This window comes from Globicephala melas, chromosome 4, assembly GCF_963455315.2.
Source record: "Globicephala melas chromosome 4, mGloMel1.2, whole genome shotgun sequence".
NCBI lineage: Eukaryota > Metazoa > Chordata > Mammalia > Artiodactyla > Delphinidae > Globicephala > Globicephala melas.
The window spans coordinates 65,391,928-65,405,994 of NC_083317.1; the positions used below are offsets into that span (position 1 = coordinate 65,391,928).

At 40.0% G+C, this 14,067-nt stretch overlaps 1 protein-coding gene across 1 annotated transcript; it reads right to left on the reverse strand.

The window, feature by feature from the left end:
- Positions 1-5,319: 5,319 nt before the first annotated feature.
- Positions 5,320-13,422, reverse strand: COX17 (cytochrome c oxidase copper chaperone COX17). Its single transcript, XM_030857464.2, has 3 exons — positions 13,166-13,422; positions 10,934-11,022; positions 5,320-6,001 (listed from the first exon to the last, which is right to left on the reverse strand). The coding sequence occupies exons 1-2, from the start codon at positions 13,270-13,272 to the stop codon at positions 10,938-10,940; spliced, it is 192 nt and encodes a 63-aa protein (XP_030713324.1). The 5' UTR covers positions 13,273-13,422; the 3' UTR covers positions 5,320-6,001; positions 10,934-10,937.
- Positions 13,423-14,067: the final 645 nt, after the last annotated feature.

The window sequence follows — 14,067 nt, forward strand, 5'->3', positions numbered from 1 at the left end:
TATGTTCTTATAAGGAAAGCCACAAATATGCAGGCAGAAGCACGGTAGAAAATATTTGGGGAGAATAAAAGGAAAGACACAGAAGTCACATCATTTGTTGAGTCAATTCTATTGAATAAACATTTACTTAGGACAAAGTATGTGTGCCAGGAACTGGGGATAGAAGATGAGGAAGACAATGAGCGAGGGAGACTGACCCAGAAAGAACTACAACCCAAAAAATACACTTATTGGGCATGTGACCAATGAGACATAAGAGGACGTGTCAAGGAGCTTCTGGAAGAAGTATACTCCCTGGTGGAGACAGTAAGGAGGCCTGCTACCTTTCATCCTGGCTTGAATACAGTTGTGTGATGATATAATGCTTGAAGCTATCACAACCATGAGATAGGAAGGGGTTCAAAGGAAGCACTGATAGGGGAGCAAAGAATACAGGAAAAACATCACAAGGGAGGATGACATTTAAGCTGGTTTAAAAAGCCAAGTAGGTGTTCCCCAGCTAGGGGAGGGCATTCCAGGAAGGGAGAACAGAATGTGAAGTCAAGTCCAGAAGTAAAACGAAAATACATGGCATATTCTGGTAACAGAGAACAGTTTGTCATCAGTGAATCAAAGGGAGCAGCAGGACACGAGGCAGGAGAGGCAGGCCAGGGCCAGATTATGAAGTCAGCCGGGTACACCATCTCTCCAAGAGTGGTCACAGACCATGGCTGGTCCGAGAGCTGTTACTGGTCCATGATGAGATATGGACAGAAACTGAGAGAACTTAAGACATCTTTATACAGTTTGACAGGAAACGTATTAATCTGTGAATTGGAAAAAATTAAAGTAGTAGTAGTTTACTACTTGTAGTTTGAGAAACTACATGTAGTTTCACCACAGGTAGTTTGAGAAACATTGGGCTTGATGCTTTTAATGCTTTCCTAATATAGTTATTAAAATCGAACACAGGCATGATTCTAGGCATTGGACACATACTGCTGAGTTGATATTGGGCAGACACTACTGGTTCCTTATCCATTTCCCCTTTTTCCCCCAGTTTATGGAACTCTGATTTTGCTTGGGTGATATGTAAAGGAGGGTGGGCTTCTCTCCCAGTTGCCAGGGCCTGAAATAAGACTGGTCAAGGGACTTCCCTGGTGGCGCAATGGATAAGACGCTGAGCTCCCAATGCGGGGGGCCCGCATTTGATTCCTGGTCAGCGAAATAGATCCCACATGCATGCTGCAACTAAGAGTTCCCATGCCACAACTAAGGAGCCCACCTGCTGCAACTAAGACCCGGTACAACCAAATAAATAAATAAATATTTTTTAAAAAAACAATAAGAACTGGTATCAAAAAGACTTCCAAGTTAAAAAAAAAAAAAAGACTGGTCAAATCTAAGCACGATATCCCATTCCCCACAATGGCAACTAGTTTAAGAGTGGACATGTGACCAATGAGACATAAGAGGACACGTGTGTGGGAGTATCTGGGGAAAAGTATACTCCCTGATAGAGACAGTAAGGAAGCCTACTACCTTTCATCCTGGCTTGAATACAGCTGTATGATGATGTAATGTTTGAAGCCACTGTACCCATGAGATAGGATAGGCCTAAGGATGAGAAGGTTAAAGAGAAAAATAGAACAAGCCTTGGTTCTTCAAAGTATCACTGAGCCATTGTCTCAAATCTGAAACTTTCAACCTTCAGACTTTATGACAGGAGATAAATTACATTTATTGCTTAAGTCTCTGTAGTTGGGTATTCTGGTACTCACAGCTGAAGGCATTCAGATTCCCATCTCCCTAAGGATCTCCGTAAGGACTACTCTTCAACCAACAGTTCCCCGAACATCTGCTGATTGTTTTATTCTATGAAAACTGAACGTCATATGACTTGTTATGTGCTACCAATAATTTTCTCTCAAAAGTCTGAGTAAACTGATAGGAATTGCTCCTCTAAACTCAATTTGACCATTCAGGATGACTTGGTTGTTAAGTGAACACGATGATTTAGTGCAAAGTTGGTTGTCTACTCAATACCCATTTACCATTTACCACTTTCTCCTTGTAACAGAATTCCAGTTTTGTTCTGATATCTCACCTACACATGGATCCAAGGAGGAAATCCTGTTTAAGCCAGTCAGCAAAGGGCATTCTGTTGACAATTATTATTGGTCCATAAAAATACACATAACCTAATTTGGTTCAATCAGACCAAAAAAAGGGGGGGTGGGTGTGGGCACTTCATGCCTTAGGAATGATTTCTCTTTCCTCTGCTGCACTTGAACAAGAAAGTACATTATTAGCTTCATTAGTCCTAGGAGAGAGCTCTGAGATGAAAATAACTTGAGTCTTGGATGGCACCACTGAGCCTTGATATCACTGCATCTAGAGCTTGCCCTAACCCTGGACTGCCAGTTATGTGTTTCCCTTGATGAGGATTTTGTATTACTTAGCTGTCAAAAGCACCATAATTAACACAGATAGAACTACCATCTAGCAGTTTATAATAGCTTAAGAAAGAAACACTAGGTATAGTCACACATGCACTCTTTTAAGGAAAATATTTATCATAGCACTGAATATTCAACTTTATATTTTTTAGCTTATATACATATATCCACCAGAATATAAGCTCTTTGAGAGCAGGCCATGTCTTACTAATCTTTGTTCACTACTTAGCACATAGTTGGCATTTAGTATGTCCTCAGTAAATGTTGAGTCAAGCAGCCTCTATTCTTGAGGACAGGGGATATGTCTGATTCACACATAAATACTCAACACTTAGGGCAGTTCTTTGCACACAATAAGGCTTCACTAAATATGTACTGAGTGAATAAATGAATTTACAACTATGAATATATGATGTTTATATTAGACACCTGGTACAGGAAAGAACATTGGGCTTTTGGGCTTGAACTCTAATGACCAAGACTCACATCCCAGGTCACCAGATATTTAACCAGAGCAACTTCCTTAACCTGAGTGCCTGTACTCACCTGTAAAATGGGGATTATAGTTTCTCCATCACCCTCACATCAGACCTGCAGAAGGTATAGTTAACCTAATGGAGACCTTGCTTAGGGACATGGTCCTGTTCTTATCAACCTTCAAGGCAAATGTTTCACGTTAGACGAAGGGAACTAATTATAGAGGATAGTGTGAATGTATCTGTATTGAGATTTTGGGATGTATTGTGAATAGCAGGGGCTTAGCAAAGAGGTATGTGGTGGTCAGAATGTGGTGATCACCTATTTGGAAGCTAAGTTCTTCATTTTTCAAATTATTGTGGTGACATCTATTACTGATAGTATCAAAATGCTGCACATGATTTCTGGGAAGGCTTAAGCACTAGGGAAGGGTAGGCAGAGGGTCTTGTGAGATGTACTTTTAACTATGGCAGATGTCAAGAAGGGTGTGTTAATTCTTTACAAATCAGGTGAGCGTATCAAACTGGCAAAGGCTGAAAAAAATTAACCTTGCTAAGAGCTTAGGGAAACAGGCACCCACAGGTACTAAGGTATTATAAATGGGCACCCCCTTTCTAGAGATCAGTCAGGCAGTACTCATTCAAAGCTTTGAAAACTCTGGCCCATCCTTAGTTAAATGATTAGTAAAGATACTTGTAAAGACTTTCCTATGGAAACTTCCATCGCAGTATTATAATGGAGTAGAAAAAAAATAAAAAGCGAACATACATGCAGAAAGAGATAAATGGCAAGAAGGTCACCAAAAAGTGGCCCTATTGTAGACTGGTGGGATTTCAGGTGACTTCTTTCTTTCTTCCTTACATGTTTCCATAAAACCAGCCAGCAAAACAATGTATTTTAAAATCAGAAATAATTTAGGTATCTGTTATGTATCCTGTTCAATTCTGAGACCCAATTCCTAGAAGGGTATCTGACACACAGCAGGCATTCTATAGAACATTTGATTGTTGAATGTATGTAGATAGGGAATTGGTAAGCCATACAGTAGATTTATACATAGCTACTACAACTCATATTGTAGAACTGAACTCACAGGTGGTAAAAAATATTAAGGGGAGAAGGTAATTAATATTGTGATTGCATTAAAAATATGTAGTATAGAAAAATGATCTAATTTTTTGTTTTAGAAAAATGTATAAGAAAAGTTTGGAACAGCAAAAATTAACATTGGGAGATGATACGGTTAGGGATTTTTTTTTTTCCTTTTGTAGTCCCAGGACATATTCAAGCAGAATCTGGATAGCCATCTGCCAAGGATCTGTATTGGGTGGGAAGTTGGTTCACATCATCTGCCTTAGGAGTCCAAGATTCTATTCTTCACCCTAAAAGAATGCTCTGAAAACTATAAAGTGCTTACTATCAATAAAATAAAAACTCTACATCCAAACGAATATTAAAGTGAAAAATACGAATACAAAGAATTAGAGAGTGTTAGTAACACTGAATGTTACCGTGCCAAATGCTTTATGTACCCCATTTCAATGTGTAAGCACAATCTTGTAACTTAGGTATTGCTGCTCTGTTTTCTTTCAGATGAGAAAAACAGACACAAACAGTTGACTTGCTTGAGGTCACATAGCCAGCTGTTGAACTTAAGTCTGTCACTTTGAAGCCATGCTCTTAATTAACTAGGAAGGAATCTTAGGGAACATTTTAGTTCAGCTCTTTTGTAAGAGGCAATTTTCCAATCGTGATACATGAACCCTACATATTCATTTATTTATGCTTCTCAGTGTCTTTTATTGTTGAGATCTAAAACTCCATTTACTTGGACAGAATATGACCAATTGTCTCATTAGCTCATAAGCAGCTAATAGGACCACAGGGCTTGTATTACAAGATTTGTTTATACCACAGTCATCCCTCAGGATCCTGGGCGATTGGTTCCAGGACCCCTGTGGATACTGAAATCTGCATTTGCTCAAGTCCCTTATATATTGATAAAATGGTGTTGTTTTTCTATATAACTTAAGCATATCCTCCTATATACTTTAAATCATCTCCTGATCACTTACAATACATAAAATGTAAATGTTATGCAAATACTTGTAAATACAATGTAAACAGCTGTAAACACTATGTAAATAGTTGAAAAAGCAGCAAACTCAAGTCTTACTGGAATTCACCCACCCCCACCCCCCAATATTTTTGATCTAAGGTTGGTTGAATCCACAGATGAGGAACCCACAGGTATTCTTTTTTTTTTAATGTCTTTATTGGAGTATAATTGCTTTACCATGGTGTGTTAGTTTCTGCTTTATAACAAAGTGAATCAGCTATACATATACATATATCCCCATATCTCCTCGCTCTTGCGTCTCCCTCCCACCCTATCCCACCCCTCTAGGTGGTCACAAAGCACCAAGCTGATCTCCCTGTGCTATGCGGCTGCTTCCCACTAGCTATCTATTTTGGTAGTATATATAAGTCCACGCCACTCTCACTTTGTCCCAGCTTACCCTTCCCCCTCCCCGTGTCCCCAAGTCCATTCTCTACATCTACATCTTTATTCCCGTCCTGTCCCTAGGTTCTTCATAAACTTTTTTTTTCTTAAGATTCCATATATGTTAGCATACGGTATTTATTTTTCTCTTTCTGACTTACTTCATTCTGTATGACAGTCTGTAGGTCCATCTACCTCACTACAAATAACTCAATTTAGTTTCTTTTTATGGCTGAGTAATATTCCATTGTATATATGTGCCACATCTTCTTTATCCATTCATCTGTCGGTGGACACTTAGGCTGCTTCCATGTCCTGGCTATTGTAAATAGAACTGCAATGAACATTGTGGTACATAACTCTTTTTGAATTATGGCCACAGGTATTCTTTAAGAAAAATAAATACATAAACGCCATGTGAGGAACACAAAAAGAAACACACCTGAAGACTTTTGACCAGGGATATTCTTTTTTTTTAATAAGTTATAAATACTTTTAAATTTATCAATGTTCATCAAAGAGCTCCCAAAGTTATTAAATCTTCTTCATTTTTCAGGAATTATTAATTCCCAGAGCAGACCACCTGCAGAAAAAGATGTATTTTAGAAAGTCAGGTTTCAAGCATCATGTCAGACCTATGAAGTCAGGGAATTAAGATGCTAGAAATGAATGCCTCAGCTGAGGACTATTAACTAACTGCCACAATTATTCTAAACCAGTCATGAAATAAAAGATCCACATTTTAAAATTCTAGTTCTGTTTAAATAAAAACATCACGGAAACTGTTCAATCCATTACAAGGTTTAACCTTTAAAGGCTTTGTTGAAGTAAAAACTATACATTTATTTATTTTCTCAAAAACATCTTCCACAAAAGACTAAGGGAGTTTACTTTTGCAGATACTAAAGAGAAGAGACCTGTAGCCTCCTCCGTTCTAACTCAAGTGTTTGGCAAAGATCCATGAAGTGGAAGGCAGAAGGTCAGCTCTGTACACAAGCATCTCCTGTGGAAAGTTACTCAATCCCAAGGGCAAAGTAAGGGTAACACTTCTGAAATGAATTTGGAAAGATCAAAAAGGGAGAGCAGCAGAGGATGGGGTTGCTGGTGTACCAGGCTTCTCTCCAGACAGCTGGCAGCCATGCCACCCCCACCCCCATCCCCCATCCCAGAAGACAGGAACAATGCTATAAAGGTAACTGAGTAATTTGGGCTAGCCAACTCTTCAAGTCTAATTCAAGCGCTTCCCTCACCTAGCTATTCCCTGCATTTGGTTTAGAAAAGAAGATAAGCCTTAACAACAATATAAATATATAAACTCTCTCTTTTCTAAGGCTCAAAGGAAGAATACACTTAAAGATAAGCAAAAATGAAGCCACTCAACATTTCAAGAGATAGCAGTCTATATAGCATTGCTACCGCTTTTGTTACCGGCTACTATACATCAGGAGGGGCTACCCACTGAAAGCCTCTGGGTACAAAGTCCTTGACAGAAGAGACCCTGTGTCTTCTCATCTTGGCATTTTCTAGAGTTTTAAACAATAGATATCTATTGAATGAATAAATGTTCAAATAGCAGAAATGACCCTTTTTCTTGACTCTCAGGATCATATTTTCATACATCATCAGTTGTCTCTCTGTGCGTTTTGTGTGTGTGAACTATTAAGTTCTGTTAAGCTTAATAAATACTGAGTATCACCACCACTCAGTGCCGGTCCTTTAATTTCCTTCAATGATTTTAGCCCCCGAGCTGGATTCTCTAGGTTCCTCCTGGCTCCTAAAGGCAGAAAGATACCAGCAGCCATTTCCTCTTTACATTTCTAAGCAGGTTTTAGGTTCCTCTAGTTTCTCTTTCAGTAAAAGAAGCAGTCAAAAGATAGAAGTGACTAGAATCACCACCATCACACCCTGTTATTCCTTACGAGTAATTTTCAAGTCTCTGCCTTTGCCGCTATTAAATCTTTAGACAATTTATATTTATTTATACCATCCCTACTACATCTTCAGCTTAAGCCAGTGGTTCTAAAGAGGGGGACACTTGAAAGTTATCTAGGAGCTTCTGAGTCAACCGGTACAGTTCAGGGCTCAGGCTTGTGAATTTTGGAAAACATTCCTCGGGTGATTATAAAGGTACACTTGCTTTCATACTAAGTCCAATTTACTGGATTCAAGGTACAATTAAGATCTATCTTATTTAGAAAATAACATTAAAATCTACAAAGGTTTTTGAATTAAGGAAGTTTCATGATCATTACTGGGAAGATCTAAGATTGCAAAATATTTTTCCTTTGAAGCTATCCTCGGAAAAATGTGGTCTAATAGTCTAAGAGATACCAAATAACAGTGCAGACAGTAGCACTGGATTTTACCCTACAGTCACTGACCTGGTTTCTGAGTTATATACACCTATGCATTTCAACAACAGGTCTTTGTAATTAGCATTCAAAATAAAGTTTTAGGATTGAAGTTCAAGACTATGTGTAATCCTAAAAATGAATACGTTGGAATAAAATCTCATTAAGTGCAAGGAGTGAAGTATAAAGTGCTTGAGATTTGGAGAGTAAAAAAGACCTAGATTCTAGTTTGAATGCCACCACCTATCCACTCTTAACTTGAGAGTCTTTTTTTGACTTCACTGTCCTTCCATTTCCCCATGGGGGCCAGGGAAATAGGACACCTGGGACCAATGTAGATCCAACCACATGTTCTTCCTCCAAAAGTAGTATTATGCTGAAAATTTTAAAATGATTATTCAATTCTTGGAAAGGCCCTATGTGGATTCAGATTCTTCTTTTTGTAACCAGGATTCAAAAATAATCAGGACATATATTAAACAGACCTCAGTAGAATGTCTGCTATCCATGACTCCCAAGATATGGCTTCTGTTCTGGTTTCTCTTTGACAGTTTACAAAGCCTATTCACACATATATCATTTAATCATCATAATGACTCTAATGAAGTAGTTTGGTCATGTACTGTTCTCTCTCCTTTACACATGAGAAAACTAAGGTTCAGAAAGTTAAGGACTTGCCCAAGATCGTACAATCAGTTAAACATCAGGTCTTCTAAGTCCAAAGCTCTTGCATTTTCTTTTATACACAAATGAAGTACACAGGAATCACTCTTACTCTGTCCCAATAACATAGAAAACCATGATATCTTCTGGTCCTCGTGAATATATGCTAGTTATAGCAATAATTGTATCACCTGTGAGGTCCACATGAAGTCCAAGAGACTTCTGATGCTCCTAAAAATTAGCATTTTTAAAAATCACCCTTTTTGTCAAGGCAGGCTTAACCCTAAGCAACAGCTAACAAAACTGACTAGGAAGAAAGTTAGATTAGGAACAAGGAAATCATGTACAAATGTTGAGATTGCATGTCTTTGAAATAATCAATAGTTAAACTTTTTAAGAACAGCTCCCCACAACCATATTTACTTATTTTACAAAATGATTCACCATGGGATTTCTTTAAATAACCATCTAATCTTAAAGGCACTTAAGTATATCTTGTATACACAGATATCATACCATGTGTAAAATCACAAAATATATTATGGTTCTCTTTTTATAAATGAAAAAAGTGAAATCCAGACAGGATTAATGTCTTGATGAATATAGATGTAGCTAAAGTGAAACACATGCTAAGCTAGAGAACAGGAGAAGCAAAGTTAAGCCTCAGGACTTCCAGCCTAGACTGTTTTCCACTACACAGTGATACTTCTTATCAGCTGGGGACAGGTTCCTTATCCCTCCTTTTTCACAGCTCAGTGAGGAAGACTGGCCACATGTAAAATTCCAAAGAGGCAGGAAAGAGGTGAAAGGGAAAGAAGCCAGGCTCTCTATTACTCCTACATTGGTATGTAGCTTTCGCATTATCTCTCAGCTATTATTATAAGTGGTGGTGTGGTGTGGATCTTACAGGGGAGTAATAGCACCAAGCAGAGGGAGCCTCTGGAGACAGAGGTTCCAGTTCTGACCCTGCCTATAAGAAGTCACTTCAGAGCTTCCCTGGTGGCGCAGTGGTTGAGAGTCTGCCTGCCGATGCAGGGGACACGGGTTCGTGCCCCGGTCCGGGAAGGTCCCACATGCCGCGGAGCAGCTGGGCCCGTGAGCCATGGCCACTGAGCCTGCGTGTCCAGAGCCTGTGCTCCGCAACGGGAGAGGCCACAACAGTGAGAGGCCCACGTACCGCAAAAAAAAAAAAAAAAAAAAAAGAAGTCACTTCATATCTATAGGCCTTAGTTTCCTCATTTATTGATTTAACACTCCTCTATTGAGCACCTACTATGTGCCAGGCACTGTTACTGATCCTGGAGGTATGCCAGTGAGTAAACAGAAACCTTCTGTCTCAGAACTTACATTCTAATTGAAGTAAAGCAATTCGGATGATAAATAAATACAAAATATGCAGGCAATGGTGTAGCCTAGCCACTAGCCATATGTGGCTATTAAAATAAAAAAACAAACATACAAAAAATTTAGTTCCTCAGCTTTACTAGCCACATTTCAAGGGCTCCACAGCCACATATGGCTAGTGGCTACCATATTGTAGAGTGCAGGCACAGAACGTTTCATTATCACAGAAAGTTCTACTGGACAGTGCCAGGATAGAGTGGGGATAGATGGGGAACGGATGCTATTTTAGATGGAATGTTGAGGGAAAGCCTCTCCAATTAGGAGGCTGGAAAACAGATCTGAAAAGAGATCTGAAGTGAGGGAGAAAACATCTGAAAAGAGATCTGAAATGAGGGAATAAGTCAAGTTGCTATCTGAAGGAAGAGGTTCCAAACAAAAGGAGATAATTTATTTGTGGTATTGTATACACATCACTTAAGGTCCCTTTCAGCATTAAAATTTGAATTCAAAGTTCTTCAAACAATGGTCTGAGGTTTTAGTTTTATTAGAATAAAGCATGGTACAAAAGAAACTGCAACAATTCCATTTCTGTTTTGCAGAAAGCAATGCTTCCATGTGCTGCCTACTCCGTATTTAAAAACACTTCCTAAAAACTCACAAGATTAGAAACAAAAAGTAGAGAACATTTCCCTTTTAAGTCAGACAACTGAATATTTTGAACTTCCTAAGTCGTGATTCCTCTGTCTCTAACATAACTCTAAAGGCTTTGCCAAGCCCTTTCTTGAAAGCTTAATTCTCCCCTTCCCAAATCCACCAAACACCTCTAATTTTTTTTTTTTTTTCGTCTGCACCATGCATCATGCAGGATCCCTACCAACCAGAGATCAAATCCAGGTCCCCTGCAGTGGAAGCGTGGAATCTTAACCACCAGACAGCCAGGGAAGTCCCACCCCTCTTAATTTATTAGCATCATTTATTCCGTACACTAGAAACTGAGACGTTATCTTTCCAGTGATACTTAGGCATATTAGGTTAACCAGGTGAACTACCTTTCAGACAGAATGCTGCCCAATGATCACTAAATCTGTAAAGCAATACACAAATTTGAAGCAGTCAGCCTATGTATTACCTTCCCAATAAGAGAGTAGCATGCTCACCATTTCATATCTTAAATCCCAGGGCTCTCATGCATTCCTTGTGGGCCTCAATTAGGGGTCCACAGTTCTCTTCTCCTTTCTCAATGATGCTATAAAACAAAATGTACTTGTTATCTAACAAAGTAGACACTAAGCACATTAGTGGTAAAAAAGCATGCAAGACAGTGATGGGGAGTGAGGCCAAACACGGATCTCACTGAATACAACTGGAGTTTTAAAAAATGCTATTATACCAAATGGCTTTGTTTTATTGGCTCCTGTGATACCTCCTTGCCCATGAAAATGTCCCACAGATAACTAGTTTTGGGGGGGGCACGGAGGAATCTGATTAGAAGAAATAATTATGCATATTAAATATTGCCTCTAGACAATATCCAAGGAATAATACCGCTCTATAATGAAATAAACTGAATAAAAAGTTAATGTTAAATGGACAGAAAGAAGAGCTTTATTTTTTGCCTATCGCAGAGGAATTAAATTTTGATTCTGCTCTACATTCAAATACACCTAAGTAAATCTACTTCTAACCACAAGACACCCAACACAAAGAGCAAAAAACATTTGGCTGCCAAGAGCAGCCTGATGAGCCCCACTCATGATGATCAAAGAACTTTTTACTTATAAAATTCACAAAGGAAAGACTAGGACCACACAGCTTTATTTCTAAGGGCCTGAAAATGTAATTTTAGCACAGAATCAAGTTAAGCCAAATTCAACTACAAAAAAAAATTGACTCCTGACTCTAGATATTTTGGGAGAAGCCATAGTGGTCAGAGATAACTGATGCAGAAGTAATTTAAAGAAAGGTAGGTTCTCCTTCCTTCTAAATCCTACATATCCTTCAATAACTTTAAGGGCTGTCTGCTTGGGATAGCAAGCTCCTTGTGAAACTAATAGCTAGCCCTCCCTGATCGTTTACTGAATGCTGTAAATACTGTGCTAGGCACTTGATGTGGCTTATAGCACAGTAATCCTGGAGGCAGATACTTTTATTAGGCCCATTTTACAGATATGAGGCAGATATGTTAAAAAATTTGCTCAAGGTCACAAAGCTGGTTTGGTGGACCAGAATTCAAACCCTGACACTGGATCCCAGACTCTTAATCATGATAAAATAATATCTGAAAGTTCAATAAGTACTTAAAGTGTGTAAGTATTGTTACCGATCATAGTAGTCTTTCAATTCTCCCTTCACAGTATTATTTGCAAAGTACTGAGTATTAATAAAAAGCACTGAGCTACTACAACTTTATTCCCCCTCTATGCCACTTATGATCTCTTTACTTTCTATGTGAGGACAAAAAGGGGCTGGAGGGAGAGGTGTACATTCACGTTATCTGAAGATTTCTTCTGAGATTTGTTCCACAATAGAGGCTGTATACCAGCGGTCCCCAACATTTTTGGCACCAGGGACCAGTTTTGTGGAAGACAGTTTTTCCACAGGGTTGGGGCGGGGGGAGATAGGTGTTAGTTCAAGCTGTAATGTGAGTGATAGGGGAATGATTCAGGCTGTAATGAGAGCAATGGGGAGCTGGGGAGCGGCAGATGAAGCTTCACTCGCAGCTCATGGCCTGTAGCTCATGGCCCGTAGCTCATGCCTCGCTGTGCAGCCCGGTTGGGGGCCCTTGCTGTATACAATAAGAACAAACAAAACCTTTTGCGGGTTAATGGTACTGTAGATGTACTATTCTCAACACTATAATGTCATCTATGTCATAGCCTGGTTGATTTTTAAATCATCTAAAAGGGGTGGGGTTAAGGGGATCTTCCCTACTGTTAAGAAACGTACCCTGTCCTGTGTCCTACTATGTCTAAATTTTGGGAGAAATTACCAGAAAACTTACTCTTTGATACTGCCAAACCTGGTACAGCAATCATTAACTTTAATGCTCCATTAACTTTAAGCTCCTTTAAATCAAGCAGCATCTTTACCCGTTTCTACGTCTTCGGACCTAAGGCAGTGCTTGACCTATAACAGATGCTGAGAAACCCTTTGCAGTAAAGAATGAACGGACGAAGCGAGCCCGATCTCTCTCCAATCCCCTCATGTTTCCCCAGCCTGAGCTATAGGATCAGTCTGCAGACAGCTGACTGCGAACCCTACAGGGCTCTACAACCCTCAAGAGCGCCGCACGACAAAGCGAGGGCCACGACCAGCTCCACGCGGCGCAGAGGCGCCCGAACGCAGCGTGCGAAGCCTGCCGGCCGCCCCCTCCCTGACTGCGCACTGACCACGCATCGCGCGCCTTCTTGGTCTCCGGGCAGGCGCAACAGGGCTTCAGAGGCTTCTTCTCCTGCGACTCAGATGGGGCAGGGCTTGCGGCCGCCAGACCCGGCATTTTTCGCGCCAAAAGCAGCAACTAGTACAGACGCCCTAAACTCTTCAGCCTCCGCAAACGCCGCCGATTAGCCCGCAATCACTTCCGGCAGTCGCTGTGAAAAGAACAGGAAGTCCTACCTCCCTCTGACAATTGGGGGTGAGGGGAAGGAGAAGGGATTAAAAGGGAAAAAAAGGCGCGTGCGCAGAAGAGGCAAAATAAAGCCATTAACGCGAGAGCGCCTCTTCGGCGCAGGCGCAGAGAGGCGAGATGAAAGTTTTGAGTTTGTAAATCGACTTGGGGAGGACCCACAAAGGATGAAAGTAGTAACGCTACTCAGAGATATCTCAACCCTACACCCACCACGAATGTCGAAAACCGAAGCCTGAGAAGGTGAAATGACTTGTCCAAGCCAAACAAGAGAAACCACTAGCGAAAGCCAGTTCCTCTTGAATATCAGATTAGTTCCCAGTATTTTACGCTCAACATTCTCTGCCTTTTTATTGTCCTCTCCACCCCCCTTCAGTTTGAACAATCCAATTCACAAGTTTTGAAGAAAAAAAAAATTCCTCTGCTACTCATACCTCACCCCACACGCTTTAAATCCTCAGCTAGTTGGTATTCATAGCTCCCTCTCCAACTGATTTGATTTCAGTATGAATTGTCCAGTCACAAGGCAAATATACCAGTTAGAAAAATGCTTTTTCCTCGTCATTTCTCAAATTCAGTTAACACCTATCTACCTAAGTAGATAAGTAAACTGGTGCCTACGTTATTTGCAATATAATGCCCATAACCATTGCGTTTTTTTTCTGC

What these genes read in the sequence shown, in the direction of transcription:
- COX17 (XM_030857464.2), bottom strand. Translation starts at nt 13,272, where the DNA reads ATGCCGGGTCTGGCGGCCGCAAGCCCTGCCCCATCTGAGTCGCAGGAG. An exon ending in AAGAAGGCGCGCGATGCGTG is followed by an intron (nt 11,023 to 13,165) that starts GTCAGTGCGCAG and finishes TTTGTTTTATAG; the next exon opens with CATCATTGAGAAAGGAGAAG.